The sequence below is a fragment of the Calliopsis andreniformis genome, chromosome 1, assembly GCF_051401765.1.
Source record: "Calliopsis andreniformis isolate RMS-2024a chromosome 1, iyCalAndr_principal, whole genome shotgun sequence".
Taxonomy (NCBI): Eukaryota; Metazoa; Arthropoda; class Insecta; order Hymenoptera; family Andrenidae; genus Calliopsis; species Calliopsis andreniformis.
Window position 1 is genome coordinate 16,962,388 of NC_135062.1, and position 17,170 is coordinate 16,979,557.

The 17,170-nt window shown below is 41.9% G+C and overlaps 1 protein-coding gene across 1 annotated transcript; it reads right to left on the reverse strand.

The window, feature by feature from the left end:
* Positions 1 to 618: 618 nt before the first annotated feature.
* Positions 619 to 17,112, reverse strand: LOC143188985 (uncharacterized). Its single transcript, XM_076393566.1, has 2 exons — positions 16,176 to 17,112; positions 619 to 1,273 (listed from the first exon to the last, which is right to left on the reverse strand). Exons 1-2 carry the CDS (start codon positions 17,110 to 17,112, stop codon positions 783 to 785), a joined length of 1,428 nt encoding a protein of 475 aa, XP_076249681.1. The 3' UTR covers positions 619 to 782.
* Positions 17,113 to 17,170: the final 58 nt, after the last annotated feature.

A 17,170-nucleotide genomic window follows, 5' to 3' on the forward strand; every position in this document is an offset into this window, starting at 1 on the left:
CGATTAGCTGTATAATGACGCACGTTGACATTGACGCAAGATTTGCATTAAATTTTATGTACATATACATACAGAAGATATTCAAATTGGGAGCACAACTACTGTTATCATGCTATCATTATCAAAGGATTGATCTACGATTGAAATGTCACAATTATGAAGATTATTATTTTGACTGTTTAGCTGTAATGATACATTAAACAATAATTGTCCTCGCCAAAAAGATGACTAATATCTAGATGCACTCAACAAGCATCCGAAGTAATATTCTCTGATTTTTTACAGCATATACTGTACTCAATCATTGGTATTTATAATTACAAATATAAATATCATTATACCATGTACAGAAACTGAGGTATATGGTAACATTGCGGAATGATTTCAAGAATCAATCTCTCTTAAATTGGTTCCATTAACATTGTTATCTCGACACAATGAAATTAAAGAACAAAAATAAATAATTCATTGTATTAGTACACGTGTCCTCGAATTTTTATTATACACTCGACTAATTTTGATAATCGCTTCGCAAGACCATTAGAAGATTGTATCGCACAGCATAAGAACAGATCGGTCATAATATTTTCCATTTTAATACAATTCGTTTACTTTCTCGCTATTGAGAATAACGACCATCGCAAGCTGCTGCAGCAAGGAAATTGATTGAAATTATTACTTGGGTAACTACTTATTCCCAAGTTCCCTTCTTCTCTTACTTTTCACCAATCATCGCTAAATCGTAGACCATAGAGTCGGTCGCTGCTGCAGCAAGGAACGCGTCAATCCTTCAAAGAAGAGGGTGGCGATTCCCGACTATTATCGTTTGTAAAATTCGATAAACCAAGACCGCTGGTTTCGTGACTCGAAGAGCTGGTCGGCGAATTACTGGTACTCCTAGCACCGCCGAGAGATGGCACTGTGGTATTCTCAGTCGGTATCAGTCCCTCCTTCATCCTCTTCTTCTGCTTCATCCTCCTGTTTTGAAACCAAATTTTCACCTGCGTCTCGTTCAGCTGTAACGCCGACGCTATCTCTATGCGTCTCGCCCTTGTCAGGTACTTGTTAAAGTGGAACTCTTTCTCTAGCTCTGTCAGCTGCTTGTTGGTGAAGTTAGTTCGGCCAGTGTTGTTGAAACCACCAGCGATGCCCGCCAGAGAACCGCCGGTAAGACAGTTCACAGGACCATTCGTCGCGTTGCTGTACGCCGATCCACTCGCGCCTGCGATTGTGCTGCCACCGTATTCTCCCACGCTTGGGTTTGTCTTCACTGCTGCAACAGATTTTAGCGCTTCTTTAAATTTGACCAAAACTTTATAGTAATTAGTGTTCTTTGTCATTTTCACGATTTTGGTACAATAGACTGTATTTGGACTGTGTTTGATATCTGGAATTATGTAGAGGATATTCTCCAATGATGAGAAAAGTCCACTTTCTGAAGGTGCGTAAGAAACGTCTTTTTTTGTATAAATCATAGTGAACATTATATAGTACACAAGTATTTCGAAAATGTACAGCGAATAGGAGGGATAATTATAGCATAGTGATTAATTTTAATTTAATTTTGCGAACTCTATCATTTGAAAAGAGACTATTACTTTAAAATAATTTTTTTCATATAGAATTGGCGGTTAGTATATGGTACCGACGCCATTTTGGAAATTGCACACTTGCGCGGGAAATCTGTCCAAACTGCTTCGATTCGTTTAAGTAAGAAACACGCTTCTATTAATTCACAATCTGTATTTTAATCGAATATTGCGTTGGAAGTGTAGAATATTTTATGTCATTTCATGGAAACTAATTACAATTACTGTTACTAATTACAATTCTTTTCCTCGCATCTCTTTCTCTCTCAGGTATAAAGTTTATATCATGCTTGTTGCAGATGTCCACGTCTAGTGTCTACATCATAAGTTAAAAGCAATAAGCGTCGAACTAAGAGGTTTAATCTACGATTTAGTCTTCTGGGCGACAGACATGTGTTGTCCAGCGCAGCTGGTCAGTGTCCTGAGGAGCGAACCTGCCAAAACGTAGTGGACTATAGGATAGGGTTAATCCCCAGAATTGGATCAAATTGCATCAGCTGTTGCCAAAAGTCAAGGGTAAGTCATTACGTCATTTTATCCTACCCGCATATATTGCCGATTATTTTAAACATTACATTAGTTATGAAAATCATTATTTCATTTTGATGTTTAACCCTTCAATGAAGGGAGCATTTTTGCTCGTGTGTATATTGTATAAACTGAAATGAAAATGATCTCAGAAAGCTGGAAGAGAGCTTCTTTATCATATTTTCAATAGTATATAAAATAATTATTTAGAAAAATTGTTCTAAATGGAACTGTGATACGTGCTGTTTGTGAGTGCATATAAAATGAGAGGGCATGGACTAAGGAATAAGGGGAAGGGGCATACAGTCGAATTTTGGATGAGGGGATGTTCGATACAACGAGTGAGGAGGGGGGGAAGGGTGGTTTTCGCCATTTTGAGAGTCCTGTAACTAATACAACGAAAAGAGTATACGAACATACGTGAATTATTGGTGTATATTACTACCGTATCGCTAGTCAATTTTTTTATCTTAAGTTATAATGTAGTTGTAATTTTTCTTTAAGATGCATGTTCTCTACCTAAGATGCACTTATTTAAATATTTCTACCTTTGTACGTGATGCAGTTCTCAATTAATTCTCAACATACTTGCAGACACAGACATGTGTTGATTTCAGTGTGTGCGAAATCCGCCTCTAAACATGGCGGCCCATCCTCCCTCTCTTCATTCCGCAAAAGGATCCCTCCCATACCTTACACTCCGTCGCCTTATTTCTTAGTCCGTGTGTTAAAGTTTTCATCGATGGGTCATACAATTACATCTATATATTAATTTATTAATCGATGTGTATTATATATGTGTGAATTTGCCATGTCAAGTTCAGTGATTAAATACTATTAATAGATCAGTCATCAAATACTATTGGATATCAAATTCATGTAACATAAATAATTAATTAGGTAATACATCATTCGATGATAAAGTTGACTCGCCTCGCATTATGCTTCCAAGACGAGATTAATTCGTAAATAAACAGTGGTCAAGGAGCTCACGTAAAATTGTGCCCGTTTCGTCTTCTGTTGGTCATTCTACCATTATTGCAATTTTATGCTATCGACAAAAGGCGAGACTAAATGTAAAACATAAATTTTCGAACATGTGCAAAGATACTGTAGCCTAAGGGAGATAAAAAGTGGGCAACGCGTCCCGATGAAAAAGGTGGCGTCGTTTACGCATTATGGAAATTAGATTATTTAGTCTGGCGGTATGTGGAAGTCAATTTACTTAATGGTAGAGGGTGGACGAAACTGTCAAGGCACCGCCTTAGAACCACTTCTTCCTTTTTTTACCCGTGTTTGTCTGTATCGTATGTTCTTTCGTCGCATATTCATTTTTATGTTTCAACGTGAAAGAAGTCTAAAAGTTATCTTAATATTTCTCCATTAATGTGTACAACCACACAGTTGGTATCATAGTAAATAACAAACATATCAGTATGCAGTATGGAGCTCTTCTTTAACATAAAACGAACCTCGGCTCGTGGATTTGCGAATGATCCGTAAACATCAGTCACTTAAACAACGTGTTCCGAAGTTGGTCCATGGCCATTAAGCTCACGCATCTTCGAGCCGAATAATGAAGTTGGACAAGTTCTATTAGTCATGGCCGGCGCAGATACGATGAAATGTTTTCCGTTTTCGCGACTCATTCATCAATTTAGCACCTTAACGGGGGGGACAGAGCTCGGCGCTGCTGATTTTCTATACGATTCCGCTCTATGTATCTCACGAGTCTACCAAGTCCATGGGTCGAGAATCATTAATGTTTTTACGAAGATAGAACGAAAATTTGTTGAAAAACTAGTGCTTATTGAGATCTTTCTTGCCTTTGGAACAAAGTCTATCTGTGCAGAGCTTAATAATTTTTTTTGCGATTCATATTGGTGTGATATTAAAGGCGGAGCCCTCCCCTTGCGATCGAGACCTTAATGAATGATCTAAGAATTTTTTTCGCCAAGTTACCGCCATCTCAATGAATAGTGAGCCGCTGGCTTTGGTATCGTGCCCTGACGTGAAGATCGAAAAAATTGTCATTTTTTGAATTGCTGTAATTTTGTAAAAAAAAAACGCACGGAGGCGAGGCTGGTCTCATTTTAAAGGGCAAAGCATCTACTTTTACACCCTTGAATTGAACTTTTCCGAAAAAAATATTTTACTCCACGACACCCTGAGAAAGAGGGGGTGGTTTTTCCCACAGTGTTCTCCAACTTCGGACGACTCTCAGAGACTAGATAAATTTTTTTCGGAACATTTTTTGAGGTTCTATTACAGCTGGAACCCTTCTCTTTCGAACGAGACTTGAACGAGCAATCTGCGATTTTTTTTCGCTGAGTTATCGGAGTGTGAATGAAAAGTGACCCGTCGGACACGAAATCCCGAAGTGTTCCAAAGTCCGGAAAAGTGGCTAATATTTGAGCTGCTGTAACTTTGTCAAAAAAAATCGCACGGAGGCTAGCCTGGTCTCATTTTAAAGGGGTAAGCTTCTACTTGTACACTCCTTGATTGATTTTTTTCGAAAAAAATTTTTTACTTTACGATATCCTGAAAAAGAGAGGTTGGTTTTTCCCAGAATGTTCTCCAATTTCGGACGATTGTCAGAGACTTAATAAATTTTTTTTGAGATATCTTTTGAGGAAATATTATAGCTGGAACTCTTCCCTTTCGAACGAGACCTGAACGAGCGATCTGCGATTTTTTTTCGCTAAGCTATCAGAGTCTGAATGAAAAGTGAGCCACAGACCTCAGAATCACGCACTAATCCAGAGGTCGGAAAAATTGCCAATCTTTGAGCTACTGTAATTCTGTCAAAAAAAATCGCAGGGAGGTGAGCCTAGTCTCATTTTAAAGGGCAGAGCTTCTACCTTGACACCCTTGAATTGAACTTTTCTGAAAAAAATGTTTTACTCCACGACACCCCGAGAAAGAGGGGGTGGTTTTTCTCAGAATGTTCTCTAACTTCGGACGACTCTCAGAGACTAGATAAATTTTTTTCGCCATATTTTTTGAGAGGATATCAATGTTGGAACCCTTCCCTTTTGAACGAGACCTGAACGAATGATCTGCGATTTTTTTTCGTCGAGTTATCACGGTCTGATCGAAAAGTGAGCCGCTGGCTTCGGAATCACGCCGTGGTTTAGAGCTCACAAAAATTACCAATTTTTGAATTGCTGTAACTTTGTGAAAAAAAATCGCAAAGATGTCAGCCTAGGCTCATTTTAAAGGGTATAGCCTCTACTTTATCACTCTTGAATTGAACTTATTCAATGGCTTCTGTATATTGTCTAACAAGTCGTCAATGACTGGCGTATGATTTGTCACATAAATATATATATCTGAAAGAGCATTATTTCTTTGCAAAAGATTTATTAGAGTCAGAAACAGGATTGAATAAGTATTTCTGTAACTCACAAAAAAAATAGAAGAAGTTTAATCCGCATTAGTGTCCTGCCACTGTATAATCGATGTAACTCGCGCGATAAGTTGTGTGCTTGTTCTTGTTCCCGATGTTATCAGCCGCGACTGATTTCATTTCTGGAAAAGACAAATCCCGAGTGTCGCGCGATCGAGGAAACATTTATTCGAGTGGAATGAACAAATCACCTTGTATTAGGGCCAGCGTGGCCGCGATAATTAGTATTTCTTCCGCAACGGATGTTATTAATACTGATTAATACTGCAGGTATCGTTTAATCATGCAAATTGTACGCGATCTCAACTATTAAACGGTATTAGACTCCACGTATTCGAATATAATCATAGGATTTAAATACTGTGTAATAAGTAGTTTTACTCGTGGACATAGAATGACTGTAACATCATTCTGTTTCGTCCAATGATTATCCCAAGTTTCTCCAGTAATTTTGTCGCACATCGAAACTGATAATCACGCATCGTTGCATCTAAAAAAAAGTCTGCTTGTCACTGTGCGATATGCCTTATCCGCGAAACAAAAAGAAAAAGGAGGAAAAAAATAAGCGAAATGGTTTCCTCGGATAGCTGTGATATCTTAACTCTTCGATAAGAAAAAGTTCGATTGCAAATCGAAATGCAGGGACATGTACGTATAAAGTGGAAGTAGGTCTGGGGCCGGAAATTATTTGTCCTGAAAACAAATGAGAACAGGACGAAGAGTCGAGGGAAAGGGCACGAAGTGACGGAGCAAAGGAATAGGTTTGGGGCGGTTTCAGGGCCGTGATTGCGCAGAGTTAAGGGGGTCGTTGACGTCGTTAATTATTTTTTAAAGGGGTTGGCTTTCACGAATGCATTCTTTACCTTTGCGATTAGAGCTCGCTGAAAACTCCGACGAAAGTATACGCGATAAGCGATCGATTGCACAGTGGATTTACTCATTGACTCGTAAATCAGGGAACTGTGCATTGTGGATCGAAAGTTGGAAATCGTTTTGCAAACTGGGCCCGCTAAGTATTTCAACTGCCCTGACAACTATTTGAAATTGAAACAGTTTCCTGCTTTATGACGATTTGAAAAACTTTCGTTAACGGATACTTTAACAGAGAAAAAAATTGCAAAATAATCTCACTTCTGTGTCCACTTTGCAAGTGGTAACGCATTAACGACTAATGTCGACTTTCACGCCATAAGTGATTAGAAAAACGAATTACGGTGTTTTACCTGGACGTAAAGTCGATCGACCAAGTGCACTTAAGCTTGCTGCCAAACGTGAATGTGATCGTTGCACACACACGTGAACATGCTGATACAGGCAGAAATGTGCGCGCGCGTGGACTACCACACATTCGGTTTCGGTGCATGCATGTCAGACCTGGCTTCGTTCAAAGGCCCCCGATTAAATCTCACCTGGCTTAATATTATTATTTTACACGGCGCCTGCATGTGAAAACGACTGAAACGCTGGCGGAACGGGGGAGGGGGTGGTGTAATTGGAAAGAGAGGGAGAAAGGTGTTAGCGCTGGCGAATAAAGCTACGCAGAGCCATGTGAATAGTGTTCGATTTTTACAGCTTGCTGGGAAGAAATGATCATACCTAATTTCCTCTCTAACTCGAGAGTCAAAATAATTCCACTACGAGTTTATGGAACATAGTGAAGACACCGATGAAAAGCGAAGGTTATTATTTTAAAATCGCTGTTAATGTAAATCTCGAGTTTTGTTTTATGATTTGCTTTCGAAAGAACTTGCTATTTTACATTTTTCATCGTGAACAGCTTGCTATACGGCTATTCGATGATTCGTTCTCTATAATCTTGGTTGAAAAAAGAAAAGAAAGGGAGAGGATGGAGCAGAGGATAGTTATAAAGAGGAAGGAATCGTGATCAAGGCGTATGGAAGCATTAAAAGATTACCCTGTCCGCGAGCTAGAGTTCCTGCTCTCGATCCGGTTTTCGCGGAATGCGTTTATTAAACGCAGAATTTTACTTGATCCTTTGAAAATATTGTCATTCAGTTGCTACTGATTGGCGAGAACACTCTGTTAGAATTTGATAAAAAATTGTTGGATTTTTAGCGCTTCTTTATACGTTTCGTATCAATCTATGAAGCATTATTGGGTAGCAATTTGCGTAACGTCTTTAATCTCGATAAGATTGCAAGAAGCTAATCCGTTGATCACGAGGGATCATCTGCCCTTATGTGGCAACGATCCCCTTTTAGAGGAGCATTACGCAATTCAAATATTATTCAAAGGCTAAAAGCCAGGGGACGTGGTGCAGATGACGTAAGGAAATGGGGGCTGAATGTGTGCGAGTAACCACACCACTTCTGGTATTATATTACCGGAATGGTCCTCGATAGAAGGGCACCGTGTACCTTCCTCTTTCGATTTTCCTAATTTTCAAGAAATCTTTTATCCACGATATCTACTACACAAATGAATACTTTCGTACTGCATTCTACATGTTTCCAGACAATTTCTTCTGTACCATACCAAAGTTACTTAGAATACCCTGCGTAGAGCACCTTTAGATGAGAAAAAACCATCAGTCAGGACCCAGCTGTGTTTGATGTTATCTGATTTCCACATCCCATTACACGGTATAACGCCAACCAATCTAGCTTTTTTCTAATACAAATATTTAACTCATGAATGCATATTACAGATCTCCCATGATGGGGACTGTAAGTAACACACTGATTTATTATTAAATACATAGTTGGGTGAACACTTTAATCAGAGTTGTTATGTAATAGATTAAAGACTAGAATTAATCTATTAGATAAAGTTTTCATCACACATATTCCCAATGTGTAAATGCTAACATGTAAGTGCAAAAGCTAAACTTAGTTCAGTTTAGATTAAACAGGTTTTTACATTATTAGAGAAACCAATTTACGCGTTGAAGAATACATTGAAAACTAGGAACAGATAAATGTAGGTAGACTGTCAGAAAAGTGGAGTACACGCTCGTTCTTATTTAGGCTCATTTGGATCCAAGTCGTCAGGTGTTTGCGTTACCTGCGACTACCGTGAACGCTAACGACACTATAAAGCCTCGTCGTTAAGCTTTTATTTGGTCCGGCAAGGATTCGCGATTCTGAGAATTTGCGATAGCTACGTGTTCGCGGGCTGAAATGGGCTCTGTTGAACGGTAATAAGGAGCACCGGGACATTTAACGAGCCTCGTAAAACCGTTATTGTTACTCGAACGGCATCAATAGGCCTATCGTGTTTTAGCGTTACGCGCGTTCTTCGTAATAAAGTTCGCCGTTCGTTGACGTTTCTCGCGACGCGCGCCGGAACGCTCTCAGTAAATTGTGTCACACCTAACGAGCGAGAATCGAACCTGTTCTATCGCGAATAAACATAACTCTGTTTGTACACTTAGATATATTTAGATGACCGAATATTTTATCGCGAAAAACGAATCTACATGACGATAAGAGGTCTCGTGTTTTTTCAACGAGTCGAAGTTTTAACCTTTGATCTAGAAGAACCTTGCGATGGTATCTGTGTCGCGAATTCGAGTGGTCAGACGTGGGATGAAATTTGAAGTTGAATGAAATATTTTATCAGGACTGTAGAGGTGTTTTAGATAGGATCCGAGTATTGGTGTTTCGTATTGTAATTGGATTTAATCAGACTCTCAGTGTATCGATTAGCCCGTATGGTCGACATAAGAAGTGACAAAACGATTTCGCTGACACAGTTTCCTTCTATTCGCCCCTTGTCATCGACGTGCCTTGTTGATTTCAGCATCGCGATAGGTAATGTCCTGAGTCACAGTCGACTTTAAAGAGCAGGCTTTGCGAGCGAGATTCCGATCGAGTCTACTGGGACGGTAATAGACATTTGGCTAGGAATAGTGAACGTTGACGAGGGAAATTGTTCCACCTCAATCAAGCTTTTTATTCGCTTTTGCGGTAGCTTAAAGTTCATATACTTGGGAATAATAAAACGGGAATAGAAAATAGTAGAGAATATTGCGAGTCGTAAATTATCCCAGGAGGTAAGCAGATTTAGATCCTTTGCGTGTTATAGTCTCTTAAACTTTTTGGAGTTCTACGTTGGTTCTGTATGTGTAGGTAGGTACCTAACACCAGAAGCGTTTCTCTCTAAAATTGGGCATCGGTTCGCATTGCACGATGGATATGTAGCTTCTGTAACCTTTCTCCTTGCGAAGTCGTCGAGCGACTTCGCCTTGGATCTCGTTTTATTCACTTTCATTGGCCCCATGGATCGTTGAGACGTACAGTGTTTCCTCGTTATAGTCTCATGGCACGATGTCGAGGACTTTATAGCAAAGACTCGATTCTGAGGTCCAGTCAAGTATTGGTAATTGACAATATCAAAGATTAACAATGTACGAAGCTAAGTAGAACACGTTCTCTCTGACTCCTTTTAAGACATAACGAGTGCAGTGAGAAGCCTATAGAGAGGTAATCCTATAACAACAATAGAAACAAGATTTTCTACAATAATTCACTCAAGTACCACCGCATTCCACGAACTTAGGCACCCATAGAATCAATTCTACACCCCTTACCTCATTACCACTGAAACCGTGACTCCCACTACCCTCTCTCAGCTCCCCAGATTCTCAAAAGCCCAAAATCCTCAGAACCAAAATATTCCAGAAATTGCTCTCGCTTGCGTGTGCCCGCTCTATTTCTGTCTTCGAGGTCAGTCGATTCATTAAGAATCACACGTCCATCGACCTTGGTCTGAACACTCGACCAAGTTAAACCCGCTAAAGTTCGTGCATCGAGGCCCAAATTCCCTCGTTTCGAGCGACACGTTTAGCCCGCGCGTTGGGTGACGGCGCGAGCTTTTTTCAAGGCGTCGGGGGATGCGAGGGGAGGGCGTCCGAGAGGCTCGGGGCGCGATATATCGTCGGTGAAGTGCCGCGGAAATGAAAATCACCGTGAGCGAGACACGTGGACAGGGTTGGTGATTGTCAGAGCGGTAGCTGGAAGGGGGTGTGCGAGCGGAGGGCGCAGTGTCGGAGCAAGGGAGAGTCGGTTACTTAGGCAGGCGGGCAGGGTTGTTGCGGGAGTTGCGGGATCCGGGGTTGCCAGGTTCGGCGGGTGGCAGCCCGGGTGGAAACACGCGAACGATCCTCTGATCCCCTCGCGAGATATCGGCCACTCACTCACGCGTCCGCCGACGGCCCTAGCCGCGCCGCAACACGCTGCCCTGCCTGCCTGCTTGCTTGCTTTGCCTGGCTGACTGGCTGGCTAGCTGGTCACTCGCTGCGCTCTACCTACGCTCGCAAACCGACCGATCTACCTCTCTTCCCCTTTACCCCTCTTTATTTTCGCTCCAAGAGTCTTCTTTTTCGTCGGAGCTTATTTTCACTGCTTGTGATTCCTTCCTCCTCGCCTTGTACGCCGCTCCCGCGTATTTCTCTTTATATTGTACACGCTTTCGCTTCTGATCGCCTTCCTTCGACGATGAGAGCTCCTTTGCGACGGGCTGGGGACGAGGTGGATCGTTGAGGAGGTTTGGAGTCTCTGTAGGTTTACCCTTTTTGTGATGAACACTTTTCGTGCTCAGTAGCATCATCTTTCTGAATTTGAGAAGGATACAAACATAAATTTGCATTCCATTTATCAAGACTCGATCCTTCAATTTTGGAGCACACTGTATATTCTTCTACGAAATAAAGGTGTACTTTATTTCCCAAATCTGTCTTCTTTGACTCTACCCACTCCATTTTCTTCCCCATTCTCTCATTTCTTCTTTTCTTCCCATTTCCCATTCTTCGCGCCCCTGCCGTCCATTCTAATTGTACGTTCATCCAGATTCATCTAGGCCGCTGGCAGGTGCCCGACACTCGCGTTTTGCGCACAAGCAACTTGTCAATCGCAGCGGTATCGCCGCGTTCATTTCCTTTTGCCGTCATCTCTCGCTCGTCTTCCTTTCTCATACGTCCTGTCCAGTTGCATGGTTTCGTTCCTCTGAATCAGCGTATTCTCCATGCTCTTTTTGTCTTCGACAGCGTCTTTCACCTTGTTCCAGTTATGCACTTTCGCTGTCGTTCCTCCTTCTGGAAACTCCATTAGGTTTTCTTGCGGATCGGCGCGAGCTCGCGTCTTTCTGCTTCTTCAGAGTGTTGCGGTAATTGCTGGCTTATTACTGGCCGCGAAGGGGAAGCTTGGCAGGAGGAAATTGCCAAAGGTGAGCTTAGCGTTTCTGTACTGTAGTTTGCACTTGGTTTCAGAGTCGATTCCTGGTGATTGTACATTCATTTCCAAAAAACTGATCATTCGAATTCTTTCATTTTTTAGTATTCCATTTAGCCAATCTTTATATCTGGTTCCTTGAAAAAGACAGCTTTCTTCAAAAAAATTTATTTCTGATTTCATGTCAAGTTTTGCTTCACGTATTTCAACACAACATTTTTAAAATAAAATATCTATACTGGGGAGGAATCCTTGCAATTGATAAAGTTGATTTGGAGGTCGGTTCCATATACGACGCCGTAAAGCAAAAGGCGAGAAGGCTGGTGTACGCGATCGAACGCAAACGAGCGACGCTCGTGGACGTACGAAAGCGTGCGATTGAGAAGGTTGTTTGTTCTATTCATAAGTAACGTGAAACTCGTCGTAAAGCTGTTGAAATGGTTCAAGCGCGGCGTTGTAACTGTTCTCTGTACCTGCAGTCAACTGTAGCCTTAACATTCCATTAACAGAGCTGATCCATATTTCAATAAAAAATATTTATTATAACTTGAAATAATATTTGATGCTATTCCCCTTTTTTCTTCGTTATTCTGAGGATTAATAGCGAAGAATGAGAACATAGAACTCGTTCTAGATAGTTTCTCATAATGAATGATGATCTAAACAAAATTCCATTGACCTCCTTTCATCCCCCACATAGGCTCCATTATATTTTCTGTTGCGTCCTCGAGCGGTAACAACTCATTGATGTCCGCAAGTAAAAAATTGTGTACATATTTCTCGGCAAGGAGGAGATTCTATTGGGCCACAGTGAATGCGTGGAATTACGATTGCTTTGTACGAGGGGTTGCTTATTTGTTCCGCTCTTTTTTTCCTCTAGCGATGTCGCCAATCCCGCTATTGATTACAGAAGGAAGAAATCGAGGCCGGTATGATAAATCGGGAGGGCTGACTACGTCGCGATGCTCGTCTCTCTCTTGTTCTCTTTCTTCTCTACCAACCCCTCTGCGTCCCCTTCATCCTTCGAATTCTCCCAAGCCCAGTGAAGGGTGGTCCGCGTCCCCATGGAGACCCTCTGTCCTGGACCCTCTGGAGCGCATTATGGAGGCACCAGGGGAAAAAGCAGAGGCAACTATTGTGAGAGCCTGGCCAACCAAAAAACTTAACCAACCAAAATCTAGCGAAACCTCCCCACTCCTGGGACCACGCCCATCTTGTTATTTCGATTCAATTAGCCCTGCGCTGTGATCCACAGTTCCTTTTCTCGATGAGAAATTTATTGCGTTTGATGTTGATTTTGGTAGCGTACTGCATTCACCGAGATGGATTATTTCGAAAGTTGAAACACTCTTCTGCACGAAGGGGAGGGAATTGGAAAAGTTTCCTTCAAGTAGAGTTCCCCCTTTTCTTTTAGTATTTGGACTTCATTTGCCATCTTGGTATCATCATTTTGTTCTAATTTTCAAATCCTTAGAAACAAGTAGTATCTGATGTTCAGTAGTAACTTTGATCTCCTCTCCTCTTGACAGTTTCTTCCAATTTTTGACAGCGATGCATTGGCGCGTGCGATTATGGGTCGCAGAAGTTCAGCTCAAGAAGGAAAAGGGTTGAGCGAGGGCGTAACAGTTTCGTTCGCATGTCTCGACGTAATAAGCGCGTCGCCCCCGGTAACTTCCCGACTGGTATTATTAATTTGATTATAATGAGCTATTAAGTGAAACGCTGGTAATCCTGACAAGCTCCATTCAACGACCAGGCTTACAGTCACTCTCGGAACCGGGCGATTGCCTCGAGCCCCGCGGCTGTTAAGCAAATTAGCGCCGAAGTTAGGGGAACCTTCGCCTGCTCGTCTTCTTGCTTTCCACTGATTTACGATACGATACTTTCGTCCCGAATTTTGCACTCAGCTCAAGGCACCGCCGCGATAGTTTAATTGAAGGCGTCGCGATGCTATCGAATGATTAATCGTGGCCTGTTGTTAAAAATATGTTTGGACGCCGAGACAGAAATGAGCAGAGGTCTGATACGTTCACTGTCGCTCTACATTCATCGGGATTTTTATCTGATATTGCACAATGTTACTAATTTGAACGGAGTTTTATTAATTTCATGATGATTTATTTAGAATCCTATTTCATTTGAATTTAAGAGAAATAGGTTTACGAGAGATCGAAATACTTTTAAAATTTTTATCCAATATCCTGCCTCTTGGAAATCTCTTTTTGCAACTTTCTATTTCTTATTAGAAATACTTATGTAAATCGACGTGTTACGACTTTGGGCGTTTGTAACGCAACCCATTCGAGATAAACCTGGAATCGATTTCTGTGACTGTTTCTATGATTTGCGCAAGATCACGACTAGTTTTATGTAATTTTAGTTTATATGCAATTAGACTCTACGCAATCCCCTGCGTTATAGTTTACGTGGATTTTCTGTTCGTTTTGCGAGGTTAATAATAAACTGTTGTTTTTAGACATTTCTTTTGAAATTTTTTACAAGCTCTTCTTTCTAATTAGAAACGATCGTAGTAGTCTCGAAGGCGTACTCTGTTAATCAAAGCTCAGAGACAAGTTATCAATTATTTCATCTTCTGAAATAATCTGATAACTCAAAGTACAAGAATTCCGTTCTTAAACGCGAATAGGATTAGGGTTTTCCAATAGCCTCGTGACATGATATATTTTAGTATTTGTAAACAATCCAGAAACTGATATAATAAAAAAAGAATCGAATTTTTTAGATATCACAGGCACACTGATTTTAATAACACTAATGTTACTCCATTTCTACAGCTCATTATATAGTGCTCCTCTTGTAGTAGCTTTCATTATAATTATAAATTTTTGTGAATATGGTTCTTAGTTAAGTAGATACTTAAATTTTAATGTTATCTGTAAACATCAGAAGGACTGTCACCCACATATGAACTACGTGTCAGTCGAAGAGTTAATCACTTTGAATAGTACCTCATATTGAGCTCGAGTGTACAAGACACACGGATCGGAATTGAAACACGTCCGGAATGTCAATCCTATTAAAATAATCGAGTCGTTTGTAGGCAAATGATCAGCGAGGAGCAGTTCGCGAGCGGTTGATTTATGGTCGCTGGAGCACGATGTTCTCGTAAAAGCTCGAGTGTCGTCTGTTACACTGGTTTCGTGTGCATAATCTTATCACTCGCGTTTACGAGTGTCGCATAGGTGTAAATAGAAGCTGTATAACTCACTGGGGACAGGATAAATACCGATAAATTTTCGTTGTATCTGGGGAAAAGCCTCTTATCGGCCAGCCTATCGAATCTCGATTCATACTCGGCTCAGACGATGTTTCTCTTGTACCTGTGTTTAAAGTCTCCGTGTTTCCTCAATCGTAGAAGGACCATCATTGGTCGTTGAATCATCGTGGCAACTTGCAACGATACATTTCATTTTTGCACATAGAACGTGAGGTCTTAAGAACTGTACCAATATTGCATATCATGGCTTCAAAGTCTTCTGTTTTGATTTCGACTCTGATAGCTGTCTTATCTATCGTTCCAATCATGAGCATTCGTACAATGTCGATTGATTGGTTGTTGGGGATTGGAGGCATAACTTTTCGGCGAAATATATTTATGTAAATTGGCGCGCACATTGGCAAGATTAATTTCAAAGGAAGCAATGATAGCGAAAGGATTAGGCAGGAGAAATCTCATGTAAAAGCACGTGCAACATTAATGATTCTGACGTACCGGAATTACGTGTCACGTTTTGTTAATCTCGTTACACTCAGTTTGCGTTTGAAAGGCACTAGGTCGTCGGCCAACAAGTACATACGTCACATTTTAGTTGTCCGTCAATCTTAATTGAATTCACCACCCAAGTGAAAACTGCTGAACTTCGATTGGGTCCCTGGCTACTCTCTGGGACACTCAATATAAGAACTCGCGTGAAGTGTCTTCAATGAGCCACAATTGGGTCGTGTCGAGACTTAAACGTTACAAATTGCGCTTCCAAGAATTGGCCTCAGCCGATAGCAATCGACTCCAGAAATTTACAAAAAAGGAGATCGAGAGTTCAGTCTTTGAGAGTTTTACTCCTAAAGTACTCAAGAGCTAAGGAATCAATCAGACTATCCAACTTGAACCATTTAGAAGCAAGTTTCGCGAAGGGAACTGACCCACGAACCACCACATGCAAGAAACAAAATGAATTCATCAATGTGGACGCTTCAATCGGCTCATAGAAGAGGATCCCTCCCGACGACGCGTCGCTTCGATCGACCATTAATTTCCAAGAAGATAGCGATCGAGAGAGTGGACAGGCACGATTCACCTTCGGCCGTGAGGCCTAAAGTGGTCGAACGATAAACAGAGGTTAACGAGCGGCTACCGGATCGCCCTCACGGAATAGTAATTATACGGTAGTTGGGGCCACGTCACCGGAACTACGAATAAATCATCGAAGATCTACATACCGACGGGCTTGGGCACGTTCCTTTTGACCTGCATCCACTTGTACGTGGGTACATGTGGCTGCTGCTGTTGCTGCGGCGGAGGATGGTGTCCATGAGGATGCTGCTGGTGATGGTGACTATGCGAGTGCTGATGAGGATGCTGGGGATGACCCGATTGCTGGAGCACGTGATAGGTCGCCGATTCTGAGGTTTCCTCTTTATAGTGACCCGTCGAGTGGTTGGAATAATCACTCTGTCGGATCTGGGTGTGATAGTGGAGAGTATCTTCGGTGGGTGGCAGTTGATGAAGATAGTTGCTGGTTCCGCCGACGGGGATCTGGTACTCGGTCTCGTGGTGATGGTGATAGTGATGACTAGAAGACTGATGATGCAACTGTTGCTCGTGTTCTGTTCTCGAGTGTCCAGCGACCATCGAGCCCTGATGAAGATTATTTCCCGAAGGTGGATGATGATGGCGATGATGGTCGTCCCTGTACGCGGTCTGCTGGACATGATAACTCTGATGGGGGTCCACCGAGCCGTGGGATCCATTTGGATGCTGCTGAGGCTGCTGGCTCGAGTAGGACGACGAGGTCGCGTAGTCCAGGTTCGTGTAGCTCAGCCCGTTCTCCGAGGAGATGATCGCTGTCGTGGTTCCATCTTCATGGAGCACGCTCGCCGTGGAAGAGTAGAACCCTTGGGGAGGTGTGCCAGAGGAGGCAGCCGAGTCTGCAGCTAGGAAGCTCTCCGAGGACGAGGACGAATAAGGCGACACCGCCGTCTGAGGGAAGTAATGAGCCGGGGCTAGTTCTGGAGATGCTGACACTGGCACGTGTCCTCCGACGGATACAGGCTGATGGTGATGATGATGATGATTCCCTTGACCCGCGCACACGTAGTTGGGGTATGAGTCAGGCTTGCCGTAAGTTCCGTACATGCCCATGTCCATCATCATCATCCTTGTAACAGTGAGACGAATACATCAATCGACCACCTGCCGTTGCCCACTACTGTCC

What these genes read in the sequence shown, in the direction of transcription:
- LOC143188985 (XM_076393566.1), bottom strand. Translation starts at nt 17,112, where the DNA reads ATGATGATGATGGACATGGGCATGTACGGAACTTACGGCAAGCCTGAC. An exon ending in GAACGTGCCCAAGCCCGTCG is followed by an intron (nt 1,274 to 16,175) that starts GTATGTAGATCT and finishes AATCTGTTGCAG; the next exon opens with CAGTGAAGACAAACCCAAGC.